At 36.2% G+C, this 22,469-nt stretch overlaps 10 protein-coding genes across 10 annotated transcripts; 5 read left to right on the top strand and 5 right to left on the bottom strand.

The window, feature by feature from the left end:
* Positions 1-1,789: 1,789 nt before the first annotated feature.
* Positions 1,790-4,175, bottom strand: B0P05DRAFT_638052 (uncharacterized protein; the record flags this gene model as incomplete). Its single annotated transcript, XM_051583677.1, has 4 exons — positions 3,745-4,175; positions 3,238-3,435; positions 2,847-3,129; positions 1,790-2,200 (listed from the first exon to the last, which is right to left on the bottom strand). The coding sequence occupies exons 1-4, from the start codon at positions 3,975-3,977 to the stop codon at positions 1,790-1,792; spliced, it is 1,125 nt and encodes a 374-aa protein (XP_051434266.1). The 5' UTR covers positions 3,978-4,175.
* A 4,691-nt stretch (positions 4,176-8,866) lies between these two features.
* On the top strand, positions 8,867-10,910 carry B0P05DRAFT_638053 (uncharacterized protein). The gene is made up of 4 exons (XM_051583678.1): positions 8,867-9,299; positions 9,609-9,806; positions 9,915-10,197; positions 10,597-10,910. The coding sequence occupies exons 1-4, from the start codon at positions 9,067-9,069 to the stop codon at positions 10,648-10,650; spliced, it is 768 nt and encodes a 255-aa protein (XP_051434267.1). The 5' UTR covers positions 8,867-9,066; the 3' UTR covers positions 10,651-10,910.
* Positions 10,911-11,021: 111 nt separating this feature from the next.
* Positions 11,022-11,664, top strand: B0P05DRAFT_544740 (uncharacterized protein). The gene is made up of 3 exons (XM_051578565.1): positions 11,022-11,188; positions 11,243-11,392; positions 11,438-11,664. The coding sequence occupies exons 1-3, from the start codon at positions 11,042-11,044 to the stop codon at positions 11,573-11,575; spliced, it is 435 nt and encodes a 144-aa protein (XP_051434268.1). The 5' UTR covers positions 11,022-11,041; the 3' UTR covers positions 11,576-11,664.
* Positions 11,665-11,743: 79 nt separating this feature from the next.
* B0P05DRAFT_587825 (uncharacterized protein) lies at positions 11,744-12,154 on the top strand (the record flags this gene model as incomplete). Its single annotated transcript, XM_051582617.1, has 2 exons — positions 11,744-12,038; positions 12,090-12,154. The coding sequence occupies 2 exons, from the start codon at positions 11,744-11,746 to the stop codon at positions 12,152-12,154; spliced, it is 360 nt and encodes a 119-aa protein (XP_051434269.1).
* A 22-nt stretch (positions 12,155-12,176) lies between these two features.
* Positions 12,177-13,080, bottom strand: B0P05DRAFT_638056 (Alpha/Beta hydrolase protein; the record flags this gene model as incomplete). The annotated part of the gene is made up of 1 exon (XM_051583679.1): positions 12,177-13,080. Exon 1 carries the CDS (start codon positions 13,059-13,061, stop codon positions 12,177-12,179), a length of 885 nt encoding a protein of 294 aa, XP_051434270.1. The 5' UTR covers positions 13,062-13,080.
* Positions 13,081-13,716: 636 nt separating this feature from the next.
* On the top strand, positions 13,717-15,314 carry B0P05DRAFT_587827 (Phytochelatin synthase-domain-containing protein; the record flags this gene model as incomplete). The annotated part of the gene is made up of 3 exons (XM_051582618.1): positions 13,717-14,110; positions 14,156-14,227; positions 14,272-15,314. 3 exons carry the CDS (start codon positions 13,717-13,719, stop codon positions 15,312-15,314), a joined length of 1,509 nt encoding a protein of 502 aa, XP_051434271.1.
* A 19-nt stretch (positions 15,315-15,333) lies between these two features.
* B0P05DRAFT_544743 (caspase domain-containing protein) lies at positions 15,334-17,040 on the bottom strand. The gene is made up of 9 exons (XM_051578566.1): positions 16,935-17,040; positions 16,721-16,889; positions 16,551-16,670; positions 16,438-16,503; positions 16,334-16,395; positions 16,173-16,285; positions 15,988-16,123; positions 15,549-15,939; positions 15,334-15,503 (listed from the first exon to the last, which is right to left on the bottom strand). Exons 1-9 carry the CDS (start codon positions 17,010-17,012, stop codon positions 15,364-15,366), a joined length of 1,275 nt encoding a protein of 424 aa, XP_051434272.1. The 5' UTR covers positions 17,013-17,040; the 3' UTR covers positions 15,334-15,363.
* On the bottom strand, positions 17,023-19,812 carry B0P05DRAFT_544751 (fungal-specific transcription factor domain-containing protein). Its single transcript, XM_051578567.1, has 8 exons — positions 19,717-19,812; positions 19,564-19,667; positions 19,485-19,512; positions 19,369-19,438; positions 19,290-19,318; positions 18,456-19,245; positions 17,762-18,404; positions 17,023-17,718 (listed from the first exon to the last, which is right to left on the bottom strand). The coding sequence occupies exons 2-8, from the start codon at positions 19,664-19,666 to the stop codon at positions 17,201-17,203; spliced, it is 2,181 nt and encodes a 726-aa protein (XP_051434273.1). The 5' UTR covers position 19,667; positions 19,717-19,812; the 3' UTR covers positions 17,023-17,200.
* Positions 19,813-20,288: 476 nt separating this feature from the next.
* On the top strand, positions 20,289-21,544 carry B0P05DRAFT_597328 (uncharacterized protein). Its single transcript, XM_051583152.1, has 2 exons — positions 20,289-20,758; positions 20,809-21,544. Exons 1-2 carry the CDS (start codon positions 20,316-20,318, stop codon positions 21,401-21,403), a joined length of 1,038 nt encoding a protein of 345 aa, XP_051434274.1. The 5' UTR covers positions 20,289-20,315; the 3' UTR covers positions 21,404-21,544.
* Positions 21,545-21,608: 64 nt separating this feature from the next.
* Positions 21,609-22,076, bottom strand: B0P05DRAFT_471389 (uncharacterized protein; the record flags this gene model as incomplete). The annotated part of the gene is made up of 1 exon (XM_051574614.1): positions 21,609-22,076. The coding sequence occupies one exon, from the start codon at positions 22,074-22,076 to the stop codon at positions 21,609-21,611; it is 468 nt and encodes a 155-aa protein (XP_051434275.1).
* Positions 22,077-22,469: the final 393 nt, after the last annotated feature.

The raw sequence follows: 22,469 nt of genomic DNA on the forward strand, positions 1-22,469 counted from the left end.
GTTAATCGTTGGTCATAGAAATTTAAATATGAGTTCTTTCCAAAAGAAAAGATCGCTTTTGGAGGGCATAAGAAAACCATTTTCAGCACAAATACCACAAATCCGGTGCAAAAAAGACGAAAATTGATCAGGTAAGAAATGATTCAATCGTATTCTTGAAAGCAGCCTGTGGTTTATATATTTGTACATCACATTCTGTATAGCAGCGGTAAGGGGCGAAGCCCAAAAAGATTCCTAAAACGTGGGAGAAATAGCCAGTAGGACTGAGGGGGGGGACAAGATAAAGCTCCAAACAAGTTATCTAATAGACCTTAAAGTTGATCACATTACTCGACCGCTTAGTAGATAGAACAGAAAAGCAGTCCAGAAACGAGGAAAAGCTGAATACAATATTCATGTTTGAAGAAACGGCATTGAAGGGAGAAGCTATCGCTACCTGTCGTTGAAAAAAGAAAGTAACTCTTATACTTCTTTGTGCTAAACCATGAAATAGCCTCTGTTGAATTGATCGTAGCTTTTTTGAGATACTGTGAGTACGCTTCCAAAGAACAATTTCTACAGAGTGATCATAGACCATAATGTCACTAACTTGGATTTGATGCAATGGAGATCGCTGTATGCTTGCATAATGCATAACGAAAGAGATTGTTAATACTATACAAGCTGCTGGATTGAACTTCATGTTATAAAAGTTTTGAGGGGTTTTATCAATAGCAGTATAGAGTAAATGAATAGTATTGATTTTGTTGATAGCGCTATTAGATCGACTCATGAATTTCTTGTTGAAGGGAAGAGCAAACGAACTTGAATGTATGAGACTCTGGTGACGTTGTGCATATGTAGCCAAAGAGTTTTCAGCCAATGTGCTGAAGAGTGGGGCAAAAGCAAAGAAAAGGTCTAGCAAAAAAAAAAGTGCGTTTCTCGGCAACAGAGAGTCTAAGATACCCAATTCTTCCTTATCTCTGAGAAACATCCATTTTAACCAAGCTATTTGGGAGAAAATCTGTCTATTCAGAAATTGACTTGCCAACGATTGTATGCGAGACAGATCTTTTTTATTGAAAAGAATGACTCGACATAAATACCAGTATTTGAACAATATCAATGTATTGGTGATAATGACACGCCCTACACACGAAAGCGATTTAGTCAAATGCATCTGGAAATGAGACTGAATCTTAACAAACAGAGCTTCAAAGGAATTCTGTCGCTGAGCAATTGGTTGAATGAGAGAAAAGTCCAAGTATAACGCAGGTTGTAGATAATCTTTGAAGTATGGGGTTTCAATTTGTAGCAGTTGGAGATGACGACGTTAAAACGAGGAGGAGTTGCGCTCATACAAAGGTACCGTTTTGACTTTTGAGTAGTTGGTCTTAGCATTGGATGCTCTACAATAGTGCCCAATATGATGTATCGCTCGCGTCAAATCATCAGGACCGTGTGTAAACCCATTGCACCATCAGAAAAGCATAAAATCTTATAGTAGCTGAGATTTACCAAACAATGATTTGATTGTGAAGCGCGGGGTGTAGTCTTGGCTGATATCTTTTTATCGTTCTATCTTGAAGAATATCTCGTAGCAAAAGATTTAATACAAGTTTATGCAAAAAAGGGGAAATTAGGTTGTCTCGCTTTGGTCCACGCTGCATGGTAAGCAACTGTGTAAAGAAAAACATTGACATTCACTTTGATTTAGTTAGCAGAAAGTAGATTGCCTATGATGATAACAGTAGCTTCCAGGAATATAAAATTTACCAAGAATTGTTTGAGATACTTCAAATTTGCTTGATCATACATTTTTTCCTGATATAGCCTCAGCACCAAGTCGTAATCTCCTCTTTGACGCCTCAATCGAATGCTTTTGGGCATCCTCCATCATCGCTTGAACCGCTAATCCATTTTTGGCAATGTAGCGTCCAGGTAGAAATCCTATTTGGCAAAGACTAATTAGATATTGGAGTACTAAGTGAAGACTTTGATACGGAAGTTCATCTAAGCCTGTGTTATACTCCCTTGGCGATTGTTTGGATTCTTCTATGATTTCTACCATACTAATACTGGCTGTCATATGTGTACAATATTGCTCATTGAGACGAATATGTTTTGGAACATGAGATAGCATTCTATTCACTACTACGGAGTCAACATGAGTAGGCGTACATTTGTGAGTCAGGCCGTTTGACAATCTGCTGCTTTGATTCTAGGCCACTATGAATTTCGGTTGTTACGGGGCCTGCGAGACCTCCAATAGATTTCTGATATTCCCGTTACATCACCAATATCTTCAAGTAACCATGTTATTTCTTACCCTTTTCCCTCTGTAGTGAACTGAATATAAAATAATAGATAAAACGATGAAATAGAAGTGTTCATGTTCCATTGTTGATCCCAATCCAGAAATGCTACCGTAATTCCAAATATATGCATGAATTTTTTCGCACATTCAATGGGCAATGAGTCCTAGAGGAGACTCATTGTGCACCTTATGAAAACTATTTTGACTCTTCTTTTAGAATTATTATCTCAAGAATTATCGTCGAAAAGTAAGATAATACCAATTGTTATTTTCCTAGGAAAAAAATACAATAAAATTTTTGACTATTCACAATCCTTTAAGATGATAACAAGCAACCCCATTTTTAAATATCAAGGCAGTACGACAATAAATCAGCAGAAAGACAAAAATGTGTAAGTAGACGTACATCTGATAGTTAGAAAAGACAACTCGATTTTGAGATATTATTTTAGTATTAAAACAACTCTATAAATTGACTTGTGTGTGTGTGTATTTTTTTTTCCTCTGGAGTATCAATCTTCTCCACTTCATTCATAACAGTATCACTTACTTTGGCCTGTTCAATCATAGGCTCCTCATCCGATTCAATTGTAGTTTCTGGATCTTTCTCAGTCATGGCCTTCTTAATCTGATAGCCTAACGAAGGTGCAACCTGATTGACCTCTTGGTCTACTGTAGGACTAGGCACTTTTCTCTCCTTGTTCGCAATGCGTTTCTTGCTAGGAGCAGTGGTAGTATCAATTGTATTGTTTCGTGGACATTGACACATGCGGTGTTCTCTTTCGTTAGAGTTGTAACACTTTGAAAACTTTTTATGTTGTGGACAATCTGCTCTACAGTGATCAGAGGCTTGACAGATGCGAAAAAAAAAAATTGGGCATACCCTCCCATTCGAGCAAAGCATGTCTTTCCTCTTCATCATTTTCTGTCCAAAGGATTACCCGTTGCAAAGATTCAAATTGGGTATCCTTATCTCCGGTTGAAGATAGTTTAAGGTGGCATATTCCTGTCCAGTAAAACATCCTTCAACTGTAGTGACTCCTAAATCTAAAACTTGATCAAAGCGAGATAGTTGGCTCTCCATATCAGGCTTAGTAAGCGTAAAGGCAAACAAGGGAGTCTTTTCAATTTGATTCTGACTACACGAGCATCAGCAGGACAACTTGGAAATCCTTTAACAAGCGTCCCGTCTGCCAAGTAAATCCCTTTATTTAAAATAGTGTTTCTTCCAGGATAATCTTTGAACCAGGGAGTTTCAACATATGTGCGATTAAGATACTTTCCAATGGTAGGTACTCAACCGAGATAGTCTTCGTAACCTCCATTTGCCTCCATGTCATTGTTAAAATTCTGTAATGCATCAAACAGAGTTTGTTAATCCTTCAACTCTGTAATGTCGATTAAGATATTGTTTCACTTAATCCTCTTCAAAAAAGGGTTGCACGAACTGAATAGGTGAGGGAGCGTTGGACGCTGAAATCAAAGGCACATCTGTAATAGCTGTGTTTGTTGTAGGGACACTTGGAGTAATCATCATAGGTCGAAAGGACTGAATCTTGCGAGTACTACTCGATACTACTTCAGCCCAAGAAGAATAGCCGGTTTGCTGAGATGAGTTTCTGCCAGAGCTTATTATTGTGATTGGGAATGTACGGTTCTGCTTTCTACGTGAAAGAACCATGATGCAAAAGACCTATGCTATCTTCAAAACATTTACTTATTTTAAACTTTACTAACATTTATGCCGACATGGTGAGTATGCCATTTGTGTACTCAAAAAAAATTTTTTTTAAGAAAAAAACAATAAAAACCACTACTTTAAAATAAAACAAAAAATCTTTCTGTATTGATAAAGAATAAAAAAATTAGGAGGTTTCTGATTTTCCTGTTTGAAATTAATAAAAAAAAGCCAATCTTTCAGTTTTTTAGTTTTAAATAAATAGACGAGTCTATCGGATATTGGCTTTACTGTTTTAGTTCAAAAAGGAGATTACTGTCCGGTAGACTTATTTTTTATTTTAAAACAGAAAAAGTGAAAAACAAGCTTTTTTTTTTTTTTTTTTTTTTTTTTTTTTTTTTTTTTTTTTTTTTTTTAGTTTTTTCGCACAAATTTTACACAAATTTTACACAAATTTTACACAAATTTTACACAAATTTTACACAAATTTTATATCAATGTTTTTAACAACATTTTCATTTCTTTATTTAATCTGATTCTTCTAAAAGTACTATAGCATAAGTGACGGAAGAAATCTTCCATTGAATGCAGAAATAGAAAATTCTAGCTAACTTTTTACTCAAATGTAGAAGGTCGCTTCCACCGATGGAAGAAAGATGCAATTACTTACGCTGTGGTAAGGGTGTGTTTTTGATCTACAAGTAATTATTTTCCAGAAATGCTTTTCTGTTGACAAAAATATACTTGCGCATTGGTATTAATTTCGTCAAATCCGTACTCAAAATCTGTTGCTTTATTAGCTTTATAGAAAAGATTCTTTTGAACACATGACCCGATGTGGCCTTTGACTGCTCGGACTCGGTCAATTCATTAGAATTGCTATACTAAGCTAAAAATACCTTAAGAGGACAAGAAAGGAATAGAAAGGAGAGTGTTGATCTAATGGTGTGTCTGGGCGTAGGTTTATAACTATAGGAGAAATGGAAACATTTGATTGAATGTTAGAAGGAGTAGATTGTTTGTGACAGCACGTTACATAAAGGTGATTTGGGATAAAAGCAAATCTATAGAGGTCCATTTGGTACTCCAATAAAGTACAGAGCGGACAGTCTTGAGTGTTTTTATGAGCTTGGTCAAGAACACTTTTGCATTCTCTAAAGCTACCTTGAGCAGTGTCTAAGGACGATGTTTGGCCTTGGAGAAGTCCCTTGATGCATTTTTTGAGCATTTCTTTGAAAGTAGTAGTCAGAGTAATTAGGTAGTAATTGACTAGATCAGTCGGGCTGCCCTTCTCATGAATTAGGACTACTTGTGTGACTTGTCAACAATGAGGCGTGTATGGCCAACGCCAACATAGATCAAAGATATGAAAAGTCAGGAAGCCATTAAAATTTGTGATGTATATACAGAAAATAAAGCTAGAGCCATGAATAATTACGTTAATAGCCGTAGATGTTAAAAACCTCTCATGAATGTGATGGATTTACAAAAATATATATATATGTTTTAGAACCCGATAACATTTATGCCGACTTACAAGTATGCCAATTGTGTACATAGAAAAATATTTCTCAGAAAAAAATAAAAACCACTGCTTTAAGATAAATCAAGAATATTTTTTGTAGTGAAAAAAAAATAAAAAAAGAAAGAATTTTCTAATTTTCTGCTTGAAATCTAAAAAAAAAGCTTGTTTTTCAATTTTTCAGTTTTAAATAAATAAACGAATCTACCAGATAATGATCTTACTGCTTTATTCTAGAAGATAGATTACTGGCTGGTAGACCCGTTTTTTATTTTTAAACAGAAAAATTAAAAAGACAAGCTTTTTTTTTTAAACTTTAAGCAGAGAAATAAGAAATTCCTTTCTTTTTTATTTTTCGTCATTGCAGAAAATATTTTTGATTTATTTTAAAGTAATGGTTTTTATTATTTTTCAAAAAACATTTTTTTGAGTACGAAAATGGCATACTTGTAATTTCGGCATACCTGTTAGTATTTCTATTATTTTTGAAATGCTTTTTTTTGTAAGTCTATCATAATGATCATAAAGACCTGAGGCACACAATTCTTCCCATAGTTTTTTTCATTGCTCTAGCTACTTTTTTTAGAGATATAAGTGCCTACATTGTGGTGTATGGTTGCAATGGTTGCAATGGTTGCTATACTCTATTTGGCTTCGGGCTCACAAGTCAACTACACCCTTCTCTTGGATAAATTTTAGCAGACTCTAATCAAGCAAGCGTCAGATAAAAATTTAATTTATAAAGCAACTGTCAGCCGTCGACGACGTCTTCACTTCCCAAATGACAACTCCAGTAATTTGAACTCGTTCTTAAATCCTTTTGATTATCAATTTTTTGACCAGATTTAACCTTACAGAATGAACACAATAACCATAGACGCCATAGACGCCATAGCAACCGCCATAACAACCACCATAGGGATCATAGTAACCATAAACAACAGTATAAGCGATTACATTTCTCCATTAGTGAAATAAACCTTCCGTATTCGAATAAAGATTTGGTCAAGATTTTCCATCTCCAAATGCATAATTCTTCCACTTTTGATGGAAAAATTTTTCTATCGCTTACGCTGTAGTAGTATCTCTACAAAAAAGTAGCTAGTGTGATAAACACTACAATTGAAAAGACAAAATAAAGTCAATCAGAACCGAAAATGGCCAAAAGAAAGTTGTTCTTTATTACACTCTGTTGTTTCTCTCTATCCATATAAAATATAGCATCCCTTGAAGGAAATGAATATCTTTTCATGAATTCCATTGAATGTAATCGTTGGTGCCCTTACGGATGGGGGCGCATAGATCCCCTACTGTTTAGTTTGTAGTGATAATCAGTCTGACGGTAAATAAAGAGACTGCATAATTTAGAGTACAGATTCACGGTTCAGTGTCAACTTCACTCCTGAATACTCCTGCAGCCCATTACGGTGCAAAGTCACTCTAACTCATAGCCATGTGGATAGCCGTGTATACAATAGCTAGAGAAATGAAAAAAACTATGGGAAGAATTGTGTGCCTCAGGTCTTTATGATCATTATGATAGACTTACAAAAAAAAGCATTTCAAAAATAATAGAAATACTAACAGGTATGCCGAAATTACAAGTATGCCATTTTCGTACTCAAAAAAATGTTTTTTGAAAAATAATAAAAACCATTACTTTAAAATAAATCAAAAATATTTTCTGCAATGACGAAAAATAAAAAAGAAAGGAATTTCTTATTTCTCTGCTTAAAGTTTAAAAAAAAAAGCTTGTCTTTTTAATTTTTCTGTTTAAAAATAAAAAACGGGTCTACCAGCCAGTAATCTATCTTCTAGAATAAAGCAGTAAGATCATTATCTGGTAGATTCGTTTATTTATTTAAAACTGAAAAATTGAAAAACAAGCTTTTTTTTTAGATTTCAAGCAGAAAATTAGAAAATTCTTTCTTTTTTTATTTTTTTTTTCACTACAAAAAATATTCTTGATTTATCTTAAAGCAGTGGTTTTTATTTTTTTCTGAGAAATATTTTTCTATGTACACAATTGGCATACTTGTAAGTCGGCATAAATGTTATCGGGTTCTAAAACATATATATATATTTTTGTAAATCCATCACATTCATGAGAGGTTTTTAACATCTACGGCTATTAACGTAATTATTCATGGCTCTAGCTTTATTTTCTGTATATACATCACAAATTTTAATGGCTTCCTGACTTTTCATATCTTTGATCTATGTTGGCGTTGGCCATACACGCCTCATTGTTGACAAGTCACACAAGTAGTCCTAATTCATGAGAAGGGCAGCCCGACTGATCTAGTCAATTACTACCTAATTACTCTGACTACTACTTTCAAAGAAATGCTCAAAAAATGCATCAAGGGACTTCTCCAAGGCCAAACATCGTCCTTAGACACTGCTCAAGGTAGCTTTAGAGAATGCAAAAGTGTTCTTGACCAAGCTCATAAAAACACTCAAGACTGTCCGCTCTGTACTTTATTGGAGTACCAAATGGACCTCTATAGATTTGCTTTTATCCCAAATCACCTTTATGTAACGTGCTGTCACAAACAATCTACTCCTTCTAACATTCAATCAAATGTTTCCATTTCTCCTATAGTTATAAACCTACGCCCAGACACACCATTAGATCAACACTCTCCTTTCTATTCCTTTCTTGTCCTCTTAAGGTATTTTTAGCTTAGTATAGCAATTCTAATGAATTGACCGAGTCCGAGCAGTCAAAGGCCACATCGGGTCATGTGTTCAAAAGAATCTTTTCTATAAAGCTAATAAAGCAACAGATTTTGAGTACGGATTTGACGAAATTAATACCAATGCGCAAGTATATTTTTGTCAACAGAAAAGCATTTCTGGAAAATAATTACTTGTAGATCAAAAACACACCCTTACCACAGCGTAAGTAATTGCATCTTTCTTCCATCGGTGGAAGCGACCTTCTACATTTGAGTAAAAAGTTAGCTAGAATTTTCTATTTCTGCATTCAATGGAAGATTTCTTCCGTCACTTATGCTATAGTACTTTTAGAAGAATCAGATTAAATAAAGAAATGAAAATGTTGTTAAAAACATTGATATAAAATTTGTGTAAAATTTGTGTAAAATTTGTGTAAAATTTGTGTAAAATTTGTGTAAAATTTGTGCGAAAAAACTAAAAAAAAAAAAAAAAAAAAAAAAAAAAAAAAAAAAAAAAAAAAAAGCTTGTTTTTCACTTTTTCTGTTTTAAAATAAAAAATAAGTCTACCGGACAGTAATCTCCTTTTTGAACTAAAACAGTAAAGCCAATATCCGATAGACTCGTCTATTTATTTAAAACTAAAAAACTGAAAGATTGGCTTTTTTTTATTAATTTCAAACAGGAAAATCAGAAACCTCCTAATTTTTTTATTCTTTATCAATACAGAAAGATTTTTTGTTTTATTTTAAAGTAGTGGTTTTTATTGTTTTTTTCTTAAAAAAAAATTTTTTTTTGAGTACACAAATGGCATACTCACCATGTCGGCATAAATGTTAGTAAAGTTTAAAATAAGTAAATGTTTTGAAGATAGCATAGGTCTTTTGCATCATGGTTCTTTCACGTAGAAAGCAGAACCGTACATTCCCAATCACAATAATAAGCTCTGGCAGAAACTCATCTCAGCAAACCGGCTATTCTTCTTGGGCTGAAGTAGTATCGAGTAGTACTCGCAAGATTCAGTCCTTTCGACCTATGATGATTACTCCAAGTGTCCCTACAACAAACACAGCTATTACAGATGTGCCTTTGATTTCAGCGTCCAACGCTCCCTCACCTATTCAGTTCGTGCAACCCTTTTTTGAAGAGGATTAAGTGAAACAATATCTTAATCGACATTACAGAGTTGAAGGATTAACAAACTCTGTTTGATGCATTACAGAATTTTAACAATGACATGGAGGCAAATGGAGGTTACGAAGACTATCTCGGTTGAGTACCTACCATTGGAAAGTATCTTAATCGCACATATGTTGAAACTCCCTGGTTCAAAGATTATCCTGGAAGAAACACTATTTTAAATAAAGGGATTTACTTGGCAGACGGGACGCTTGTTAAAGGATTTCCAAGTTGTCCTGCTGATGCTCGTGTAGTCAGAATCAAATTGAAAAGACTCCCTTGTTTGCCTTTACGCTTACTAAGCCTGATATGGAGAGCCAACTATCTCGCTTTGATCAAGTTTTAGATTTAGGAGTCACTACAGTTGAAGGATGTTTTACTGGACAGGAATATGCCACCTTAAACTATCTTCAACCGGAGATAAGGATACCCAATTTGAATCTTTGCAACGGGTAATCCTTTGGACAGAAAATGATGAAGAGGAAAGACATGCTTTGCTCGAATGGGAGGGTATGCCCAATTTTTTTTTTTCGCATCTGTCAAGCCTCTGATCACTGTAGAGCAGATTGTCCACAACATAAAAAGTTTTCAAAGTGTTACAACTCTAACGAAAGAGAACACCGCATGTGTCAATGTCCACGAAACAATACAATTGATACTACCACTGCTCCTAGCAAGAAACGCATTGCGAACAAGGAGAGAAAAGTGCCTAGTCCTACAGTAGACCAAGAGGTCAATCAGGTTGCACCTTCGTTAGGCTATCAGATTAAGAAGGCCATGACTGAGAAAGATCCAGAAACTACAATTGAATCGGATGAGGAGCCTATGATTGAACAGGCCAAAGTAAGTGATACTGTTATGAATGAAGTGGAGAAGATTGATACTCCAGAGGAAAAAAAAATACACACACACACAAGTCAATTTATAGAGTTGTTTTAATACTAAAATAATATCTCAAAATCGAGTTGTCTTTTCTAACTATCAGATGTACGTCTACTTACACATTTTTGTCTTTCTGCTGATTTATTGTCGTACTGCCTTGATATTTAAAAATGGGGTTGCTTGTTATCATCGTGAAAATGAAGCCAAATGATTGATAACTTTTGGCTAGAAAACGTTTCTTTTTGCATGACGCAAAGTGGATTTGCTAAAAGCTTTAAGCCTTGTCATTGAAATTGATACCAGTCTGTCTTTGCTGGAGCTCTTGTCTGAAAATTTCAATGTACTTGCCTTGATCTGCAGGACCTTCAACAAGTACCAGAGGACCAGAGTCATCAATCAGGAGCAGTCAATTGATCTTAATTTGAGAAGAAACTGCTTTTTCGAGGTAGTAATCATTCCATTATTTTTGTTTTCTTTTTCACATAACTGGCAAGAACCATAACTAGTTGATTTGTTGAGAGTAGATGTTTTAAGATTGTCTACTGTTTGGTATACAAGGATCAATTATGGGAAAGAAAGCAAAAAATATATATATATCTATCAAATGCGTTTTATCATTCGTCCACATTAAGAAATATAAATGAGTTTTTCATTGTTTTAAATTGTAAGCAAAGAGAAAAGACAGTGATGGTAAGAAAAAACGCTTTTCTTTTCAGATCCTTTGTGATACTCTGCAATCTAAAAAAGAGTCACGTCAAAGTCAAGTTTGATGCATTTATACTCTCAAATCCTTTTTCTTTCACTTATGACTAATACCTCCTACGTTCCTTTTGCTATTATCTCAGGATTCTTTGCCGCACTTTCTTCTGTCTTTGCAAAGCTGTTTTCAGATGAAAGAACAGCTTTACTCTATTCATATCTGACAGACTATTTTAACCTTGTGCCTGAAAAAGTTTGTGAACAACGCGTGTTTTTTTTCCTGACAAAAAGTCTTTTTTTTTCTTAGGCCTCTTTATTATTAGTTAGAGGGATATGCTTCGCATTAATTTTTGGATGTAACTCCATCATGTGGACTACATTTACAAAGGCTCTTAACAATGCACCTTCTTCTGTTCAAGTGTCGATAGTCAATGGTGCTGTTAATTTCAGCGCTTCGGTAATAAACTTCCAAATCGTTACATGACCTGATATTCTACTATAGGCTATCATGGGATATTTGGTATTTGATGAGCCGTTAGCCTTAAGATGGTGGATAGGAGCAACTTTTATTTTGGCGGGTACTATTTTACTTTCTCAATCACAAAAGAGATTGGCAGAAGACCATAAAAAGACAGAATAATTATCTGTCAAAAGAGAGTCTCCTTTTTTTTCTGTCTTGTTGATCTTTATGTACGATAAATCCAACTTTTTTTTTTAAAAAAAGCTCCCTTTGAGTTAAAATCCAACTTGTATATAAATGATGATTCAAACGAGAAGCTATGTGTTTTCTTTCTTCTTTATCAGTCAAATGGCTTTCCCTACAACTGCATTCTTTTTAGCTACTGCCTATTTTATTTCAATGATATCTTTAGGGAAGAGTAAAAGACTGATCATTACGAATCCAATGTATGGAGCCAGACTCAAAAGAGGCGAATTAACTACAATTTCATGGGATATGAATTCATGCTATGGTTCTATTTCAATTTTATTAATGGTCAAGTCAGCTACAAAGTCTCAGAAAATCATGACAATAGCTGTTCAGGATGCAAGTCTAGAATACTATGATTGGATGCTCCCTAAATACATGCCACCAGGTACTCAATGTAAGTAACGAAATAAATGTAAACCAAGAACTTATGTGTGCTTCATGCCAGATTTTATTGCTATTGAAGACTCTCTAGGTGTGTCTTATTCGCGACCATTTTCCATCCTTGAATAATTTATTTCATAAATAAACAACATCATTTTGTAGTCATCACTCTAGAGCAAAACTCGACAATATACTGGCTTACGTCTTTACTCTTATCTAGAACGATCATGTGACCAGCATTAGGTACAACAATAAGATGGCTACTGATGCCATGTTTAAGGTTGATCTGATGAAGTAATTCGATTTCTTTTCTTGTATATTCATCTCCTTCAGGTAAGATCAAAAGCATAGGAACAAAGACGGTTGGTTTATATGAAATAGGTGGATTTGATGGATTTGGAAGTTGCATGGCAATGGCCACCATACATTCATACATGGCAGCATCAGATATAGACTTGATGGCTCTTTCTGTTTCTTTTTGTCCCTCAAGTGTTAAAGAGGACTGAATGATGGCTGATTTGCTCCATTCCAGAAATTCAGGTGTAGCTTTTCTTTCTCGATAGACATCCCAACCTTGTCTTTCTAGTTCCATGCAGGGAATACCCGCAGCCATAGGAATCACACCTCTGAGTATAATATTGTCCCATGTATAATTACCACAAGCTTTACTTTGAGCGTAAAGTAAAGATATCATACCTCCCATTGATAATCCACCCAGAAAGAGCTGAATAGTATGACCAGCATAGAATTCTTGCTTCACTTGTCTTAATATCCAATTCATGTCATGTATCACGTCTTCAAAACTAAAGTTTACTTGTTCTATTGCTTTAGTAGGCTGGGAGAGACCATGAAAGCGCACATCCATCAATAAGACACGATACCCAGATTCAATCAAATGTGGTGTAACTGATGCATAATGATGCAGATCACCTCCAGCTCCATGAATCAAGAAAATCAAGGGGCTTGTATTGTTGTTGTTTAAACCAAGTACTTGATAGTTAAGTTTGATACCGAGTGTATGACTTGACTTTGACATTGCATATAGATTATCTCCCTAATCTCTCATTTTTTTTCTGCTACTTTTTTTGTGTAAATATAGGATTTAAAGGTCTCTTGTTCGACTAATTAGGAAAGTAGTGCAGGAATAATGGTTTGCATGTTGCGTTATAAAAAAGATCGATTTTCAAATAATAGTACGAATACAGAATTCATTTCTTTTTACTACAAAATCTACAGTAGTTACTTTTTGTTCTATAGATACATAGAATTCTTATTAACAAAAAAGCGTAGAGATTGTATAAAGGAATCATTGTTAAGTTTAGACGGCTTTATACAGTTAACAAGACTTTAGTTATGACAATGCCTTGGTTTGTCAGTTAGACTCACTCATAAATGGAAAGTTTAAATTTCAAAACAGCGCTTATCAGATTTCAGGTTTCTTTGTTCAGTTTCACTATGCTGTTTCTCCCTTTCATTGTTTTATTCTTTCTATACACTACATATAGCATGCTATGTCTATATTATGGACTCAAAGATTATTGAACTAAAAGGAAAGAATAAATTTCAGCAGAGAACAATAAGATGAACTAGATGTGTTACATAGAAATACAATTGGTCAGGATAAGCTTAAAAAATTAGCCAGGGACGGAGTCTTTTTTTTCTTCATCTTTTTTTTTTTTCTTCTGTTCAACATGTTTAAAGCAACTTTATGGTTGCGCTATCGCACTCAAGCAACACGATTGACACAACTACCACTCGGATCAAACAAAATCAGTCTTGCTCGTTGTATTGGAACGCAGGCAGAAACATTACTACGTAAACCAGATCCACCTTCTAACGAAGCTCCCTCAGTAACTGCCGCTTTTCAAGATCTACTCGGTGTATCTTCACCCAACAACAACAATGATGATCTAAAAAACACTTTTTATCAAAGAGAGTTGCCTACTGATCTTGTTCGTTTTGCTTCCGTTGAAGGTAAGCGACTCTTCAGAGAAGCCATGGACGACGGTCATGCAGAAGGATTTTTTCCTTTGACTGGTAATTTTACACCTCAATCAGAACCTGCTTATTGTGGCCCTAGTTCTTGTAAGTAGAGTAGAAAATGGAGCAAGAAGCTAATGCATGCTATAGTGGCAATGGTTTTGAATGCATTAGAAGTAGATCCTAAAAGACGTTGGAAAGGCAACTGGCGATGGTTTTCAGGTAAGCCATACATTGATTTGTATCAATTTACTTACAGTTCGTAGACGAGTTTCTGCAGTGCTGTTCTTCTAAAGAAGATATGAAAAAGAATGGTATCACATTTGACAATTTTGCTTGCTTGGCTAAATGTCACTGTGATGTACAAGTCAACCGAGCCTTTGACTTTAGCTTTGAAAAGTTCAAAAAAGATGTTGAAATGGTCACTTCCACTTCTGATAAATTCATGGTGATTTCTTTTTCTCGTAAAGTACTCGGACAAACAGGTGATGGTCATTTTTCGCCCATTGGTGCTTACAATGCTCAAGAAGGCAAAGTGTTGATTTTGGATACTGCTCGATACAAGTATCCAAGTTATTGGTGTTCTATTGACACTTTATTTGATTCTATGAAGCCAGTTGATAAAGAAACAGGTCGTCCTCGGGGCTATTTCCTCTTGAGCTATGATTCTGAACATCCTCCTGTCAGTCTATGTAAAGTAAAGCCTACGAGACCAACTGAACAAGATACAAAGCATGTAAAGAAACAAGACGAGGCAAAATTAAATTGGTCTACACTGGCTAAATCCTTCTGTCATCGTATTCCTGAAAATATGTGGTTAGAAAAGCCAAGAACACTAGAACATGTAGTTCAATTAGTACTGCGCAATATTCCTAGAGAATACACATCCATCCTTGCTAACCAATCACTTGCTTCCTTTAATGCAACAACTCCCGATAAAGCACAGGAATACATTCATGAATTGCTATATGACACCACTAAATTACCTCTGTATCCTGTTGTGATGGATGCACTCTACCCCAATAGACAAAACCACTCTTATACCCCACTCGACTACAATGCCGCATTTGCTACTCTGTTTGTATTAGGATCACCACGCATGCTCTACACTTCTTTACCTAGAGAATTGCAAGATCGCTTAGATAGTTTTAGAAAAAATGATGAAATGACTCTGATTATGCAGCAAGAAGTGCAGCGTATATCAGAAGAAGTGATTGACCTAACTACAACATTTTGTACATGTGGTCCTGGTTGGACTCAAGCTGATTTGACTAAACAAAAGGGCCACTGTAAATCTCATCCCAATTAAATTTTATACATAAGCATTCTTTCTTTCATACAATAAACTGCCATTTTATTTAACATGTAAATGCAAGATTAACATCAATGGGGTGAGAAGCACTCATTTGAGGTCTTTGAAGGTATTTATCACGCAAAATATCACGAACACTGTTCAATAGTTCTTGGTATGTTTGATTTGGGTTCTTGCGCAAAGTGGCTATATAGAAATAAATTAGTATCGTAAAATCGTTTAAAACTTTACTTGTAAAGGCATAGCTCATGGCACCTGTAGCTCTGCCTGATTCATTAGCATCAGCAGAAGTTTGATCATCTTTACAACCAGAAAACATAATCACATCAGCTTGGGAAGTGTTCTTTCTACGGACTCGGTCAGATACATTACGTGCCTCCATCAATTGCTTGCCAAGTGACATGATGGAAGACAAAGCACCTTCTTTATCCCCTTGAGCATAAGCAATACCAGCAGACAAGAAGCCTTTACCAGCATATTTGAACAAGTTCTGTTCCTTGATTTCACCACGAGTGGAGTAAACATAAGGTAAATCTAACACTGTACCTGAATGGCAGCTGTCAAAGATAGCTGTCAATCTACATTTAGGTGGCAATGGTCGGACAAGTAAATCATACATGTCCTATTCAAAAGTCAATTCATCTTTTGCTGTCTATTTGTAGCTAGTTACATCGTCTCTTATTTGTCCAGAATCTCCTTCAAATTGTTCGAAGTCCAAGGGGTAAATAGTTTCATCAAAGGAGTCATCCTCATCATTATGTATGTCTGCAACACGACCACCATGACCACTGTAATGGAAAAAGAAACTATGGAGGGCTGAATAAACCTTTTCTTTTACATCACTATATGACTTACGAATCATCAGGTTCAGCATCATGGACAAGCCATTGCATAGCAGAGATAATGTTTGCCTTAGTTGGCTTGAATTTCTCTTCATCTTGGTCATCTGTTAAAATAACCATATCTTCCTATAATGATAAAATAAGCAAGACTGACTATCGATAGTCTATGCCTACTTCTTTAAAATCATAAAGAGAAGTCAAGAATTGCTTAATGTTTGCAACATCATTGATGCAACCTGTATATGTTAAGTAAGTATTTCTTTGTAATACAGACTTACCACCCAGTTCATTATTGGTGCCCGTGTAGTTGATACCAATCAACAAAGCTCGCTTCTTGCCACGACCTAAGCCAAGAGAGTTGACATAATGTTGATGTATTATGCATACATACAATTGGATAGTTCAAAATTAAGTTGATCATCATCTTTTTCAACCGTAGGGTCAACGTGTAAATAAAACTGATTTCCCGGGCTATTTTCAGTATGATGTGTGGCCATACCACCATAGGGAACTAAGTAGCATATATTAGTAGAGAAAAAAAGGGATTTTGTGTATCTTTACCTGGATGAGGTCCTGGATTATGCTCGGTTTCAGGGGGTTGCTCATAGTTAGGATTAGGGTGATTGTAATCATCTTGGGTAAAATAAGGATCATTACTATCACTTCCTTCTTGTTCATGACGAGGATATCCATAGGAAGATGAAGAATAGCTGCTGGTATGATGAGTAGTCTACGTGTTGGTAAGTATAAAATGGCACATCATCGTGTATTTTACCGTAGAAGAATGATGGTAAGAGCTATACTCTCCATCCTCTTCATTTCTCTCAGAAACTGGGTATCCGTATTTATCCATTTTAAATAAGTAAAGAAGAAGAAAAGCCGAGTTTTATTATTATTTACATTAAAGCCACATAGAAATGGCGGACTTGTCTCTAACTATAGTTTTGTATTACCATGGAAGCCCTTATTGCGATGGCATAAAAAAATTGTTTTGCTTGGTTTGATTATCGTCAAATAAAGACGAAAGTGTCACTATAGAAATTAGAGTTTTTGTTTATCATCGTATGACTTACTCTGCCAGTCTACTCCACTGTCAAAAAACGGTGTGGCTGCTGTAGTAAATAATGACTGCCAAACAGCTGTGGATGCGATATTGGGAGCAGTGGTATTTGATTGTGATGGGGGTGAGAGCGTGTTGTTGTCGGAAGGCGCTTGGTTCCAATCAGAAATAATTGCATGAACACTCATAGGTGATGGGTGGGGTTGTTCTATAAAGGTGGTGTTGAGATTTGTTTGATTTGTGTTTGGTGTTTCCTCTGCATCATTGTTGTTTGTGCTTGATCCTTCACTGCTGTTTTCTTTCTTTTCAACCCCAATAAGATCAAGTAGTGTCTTTATCAGGGAAAGGGCATGATTAGGAATATCAATTTGTTGATTCATAGGATGAATACATTCGTGAATTGATATTTGCACATATTGTCTTGCTGCATTGGCTATTTCAGTTATACTACTGGTGCAATTATATACATGAATTAGACATGCTTGAAATACAGAATAACCTACTGAATGTTTAGAAAACACCATAAAAAAGGGGAGTCTTACCAGCATAATTCCAACCAAAATGAACGATGTCCAAAGGAGAAAGCAGACGTGCAATATCAATTGTATTCTTGGCTGCTTCTGTACAACGATAAACTGCTTCTTCATATAAATCAGGCCAGACTTCAGATCGATCCGATACCAAAAAAGTACGGTAGAGTAGTATATTTACATTGTGATAGCAAACCATCAAAGGACCAGCCTCTCTTATTTTGTTTGACATGATTTGATTCTTGCAAAACGATATTGCTTCTTCTGGTGTAATGCGCTGATGGTCTGGGAGTTGTTGTAGCCAGTCATTCAACATACGGTGGATACTTTGGACTGTATGATATGCAGTAATTGTCTTATAGCCTTGTGCTTTTGCTCTAGGTGAAAATATACGGCGCAAGACTTCGCCCAAAATGCCAGATAGTTTAGCAAAGTTGACAAACAAGGAATAGTCCTTGTTTCCTTGGGTACCTCCTTTTGGATGTGGTAAATCAATATCGCAATCAGCGTCAGCAATGGCAAGTGGTCTGCCCATCACAGCGCAACACCATCGATCAGTAATATATACACAATACCATAAGCGCTTATTAGCTTCAAACATTTCTTCTGTTAATGGTAACTTATCCAATGTTCGGTGAAGACCAAGGTCTTGTGCCTAAATGTATAAAACTTGAACAAAAACTCACGAGTTTTTATATATGCATACCATTCTGACAGCCATGCCTACGCGAAGCCAGTTTCTATAAAGTGCATTGTCACATGAAGGATTTTCAGCAAGAAGTACTAGTGCTTGTATTATTGTGAATCGTGGGCTCAGGTATTCTTTTCGAATTAAATTAGAGGCATGCTCAAGAAGTGTGTCGACGAATTCTTGGCGATTTACATCGGCTTCTTCAAACAATGAGTCATTTTTGGGTGTTATAACACAAGCATATATGCAAATAGCATAGGTTAAAAGGGGAGGAGGAGGAGGTTGAGTTCTTCCTTCATAAGCATCCAAAAAAGGCTCTTTTTCTACTACTGGAATACTTGTATGTCCAATTTGAAAGAATCGAGCAACTAACTTATCAATCAGTGATTTAGGCCCAATATCGTCTTTGAAGTCTAGTCTTTCAGTCTTGAGCTGGTCTACATGTTCAGCCAGCGTTTTATCACGCACTACCATAATGTCATCATCGTTGACATTGATATTTCGAAGCCGTGTAGTGCCTGCGAATTCATCACGCAAAGAAGGTCGTCTAGAATCTTGCTTAATTTCTACTATTTCTTCATTTTCTGTTGTCAAAATATTCTTCATTAAATAGTAGCCCGAAGAACTACCAAGATATCGAACGACTTTACTGTGTTCAACAGAATTGGGTAATGCTACTGTTGCTTCCTTGTGTGTTTCTTCAGAAGAATGTGTATCTTGATTGCTGTTGGAATCACCATTTGAATTGATTTTCTCCAAAAGCGTTTCCATCTTACGAAGTCGATTTTCAAGACTTTCAATGTAACTATGCACTTGTAAACCTCTGTTTGTACTACTGTTTTTCTTTACCCCTTTGGTGGACCTCTTTTCTTTGTAGTCTATATATGCTGTATTGATAATGATGAATTACTAAAGCATAAACACTTACATCATTAAAGGTGCAATCCCAGTCATACTGCATACATGTTGTACATTTGTTTGAGTCCTCGAATTGGCATCTATGCAAGTCTTTAGACAAATTAATCAAATAATAACCCTACTTGCCTAATTTTCTTTCTTCTGCAAACATCACCTAAATGATCAATAGATAAGTATTGCGTGTACACATGTATAGAAACATTACAAGCTTTAGTTACTCTGGATCGTTTTGTGCCTGCAGCAAGCTGTGTGTTTTGCTCAATATCGTTGTATTTTACCTCATCCTTTATGCCTTGTCTGGTATCCATGCTGATCTACTGATTAGTAAGAAGTAATCGAGTTAAAACTGAGTTGGCACCTTTTCTTTTTCTATTTTCAGTACAATAATAAGCCGTGTATTTCTGCAAAAAAACAGAGGAGGAGGAGGGGAGTGAAGGGAAGAAAGAAAAAAAAAAAACTCCCCTTGCTTTCTTGCAACCGGCTCAATAGTTCACCCATACAACACCACGGCTTATTTGTTGCTCAAATCTTAAACCCAAGGAAGGAAAGTTTGTTTCACTACATGCGGTTCTCAATTATGCATGAAACAAACTGAACTTTTTGATCTCTTGTGCTGCCTATTTGTATCCTCCATTTGTGCTCACTATTCTGGAGACACTGACTTATTTCCACTTACGTTGTTAAATTACTAAATTAAAATCCCGTTTCTAGCCAGACCGGGCAATTGGCACAGTGTAACCAAAGTAGGGAACTATGCTGATTAAGTTGTATTAAAATAAAGCATTGGTTTAGCATATCAAGATCGCAAATATTTCTAGAATTCACCTTTCGATTAATAATCCATTCGATGCTGCTTAGGTTGCTTTCCTTTTTCGGAGTAAGTTTTTGGTCGCGTATATAAAGCAAACACTTTTCTACACTTTTTTTTTCACTCAACTTACACTTTTTTCATTAAAAATGGTTTCTAACACAAAGATTATTTTCGCCAAGGTTCCCGCCACCTACCCCGAAGCTGGTGAACACATGGTTGTCCAAAAGGATGAAATCGATCTCGAAGCTGAAATCCCTCAAGGTGCCATCCTCCTCAAGACTTTGGCTTTGTCTGTTGATCCTTACATGAGAGGTCGTATGCGTGATGCTTCCAAGGAATCTTATTCTCCTGCTTTCCCTCTTGGTCAACCCATGAACGGCCACACCATGACTCAAGTTATCAAGTCCAACAACGACAAGTTCAAGGTTGGTGATATCGTCTATGGTATGACTCCTTTTGCTGAATACGCCCTCTTGCCCGAACAATTCCTCGGTTATGTCGAAGTTCGTAACGAAGCCAAGGATTCTGGTATTCCCATCACCAACTACATTGGTATTCTCGGTATGCCTGGTATGACCGCTTATGTTGGGTAATTTTTTTTTTTTTTTGGAAATTTTAAGTTAATCTCGATTTGTATAGTTTGATCAAGTTTGGTAAGCCTAAGAAGGGCGAAACTCTCTACGTTTCTGCTGCCTCTGGTGCTGTTGGCCAATTGGTTGGTCAAATTGGTAAGATCCTCGGTTTGCATGTTGTTGGTTCTGCTGGTTCAGATGAAAAAGTTGCCTACTTGAAGGAAATTGGTTTCGATGGTGCCTTCAACTACAAGACTACTGACACTGCTAGTGCCTTCAAGGAGCTCTGTCCTAACGGCATTGATATCTACTTTGAAAACGTCGGCGGTAAGATGCTCGAAGATGTTATTAACCACGCCAACAAGTTCGCCAGACTTGTCTGTTGTGGTATGATCTCTCAATACAACACTCAAGATCCTTATGGTGTCAAGAACCTCATTCAAATCGTTGCCAAGTCTCTTGAAATCCGTGGTTTCATTGTCACCGACAGCCCTGAAATGCAAGAACCTTTCAGAAAGGAAGTTACACAATGGCTCCAAGAAGGCAAGATTAAGTACAGAGAAACTGTTGCTGAAGGTATTGAAAAGACTCCTGAAGCTTTGATTGACGTTTTGCGCGGTAACAACTTTGGTAAGCAAGTTGTTAAGGTTGCTGACTTGTAAATATAATCATGTAAAAAAAAGTCATTTTTGAATAAACATCATCTTTGCATTATATCATACAATCGCACGTACAAAACTGCTTTTTTGGGTTGGAATGGTTTTGAAAGGCAAAAAGGACAACTAATTTCTTGCCCCTTGTTTTTTTTATTACGTAAAATAAATGATACTTTGCTTTTTGTATTAGTGTAACTTTATTCAAGACATTTTAAGCAACAATTAGATTAGTATGCTGGAGTTTACCCAAGCATAGATTCAGTGTCCTTATGGGGTTCCACAGTTCTTCCTCGAAGAAACAAAACCAGTGATAGTGCCATAGTGCTGCAAGGCCAGCTCCTACAGAAAGCAGAATTTTGTTTTGATAACGGACGTTGTCTTCAGAAGTCAAGGAAATCAGAGCTTGCCACAAAGAGGTAGGCGTAGGAAACACTTCACTCAGGTTAACTTGAGCGAGGTAAGCTTCCCAGTAGCTCCATTCGAAGCTGCAGTCAACGAACATATGGTACTGCATCTCAGCTTCAGAACCATAAACAGAACAGAGTGGAGAGGGAAATCTATTTGGGTTCCAGTGGTTCAGTCGGCTAGTGTTGCCTAAGGCGCCATGTAGCAGTCGCCACCAAGGTGTAACTGCCTTGTGAAGTAGCTGAAGAGACCAAAAGAAACAACAACGAGACATTGGGAGCTGGAGAGGGACAGGCACTGCAAACCGAACAGAATTGTCTTTTGGTCTTGACTGGTTTTGTCAATATCGCTTAATATGGCCAGGTTTTGCTTCAGCCATTTCGACCGATACCTTGAGACCAGGGGCAAGAGTTCAGTGGTCAGTGGCGGCATCCAAGAAGAGACTTCAGGACAACCCTGTTCTACTGCTTCACGTTGCGGTGGCAACCAAACTACCTTGTCCGCAATAAACGGGTGTAGAATGCGGTGCAGCTGAACCAGAACTTCATATATTAGACATTGATTCATTTATTGTCCGAAATCAAACAATTTGGCATAAAGTCTGTTTGATATGGATTGATCAAATCTGGTAATACCTCATTAAATCGATTTGCCAGTAATTTGGTAA

This window comes from Gilbertella persicaria (assembly GCF_025201335.1).
Source record: "Gilbertella persicaria strain CBS 190.32 chromosome Unknown B0P05scaffold_23, whole genome shotgun sequence".
Lineage (NCBI taxonomy): Eukaryota > Fungi > Mucoromycota > Mucoromycetes > Mucorales > Choanephoraceae > Gilbertella > Gilbertella persicaria.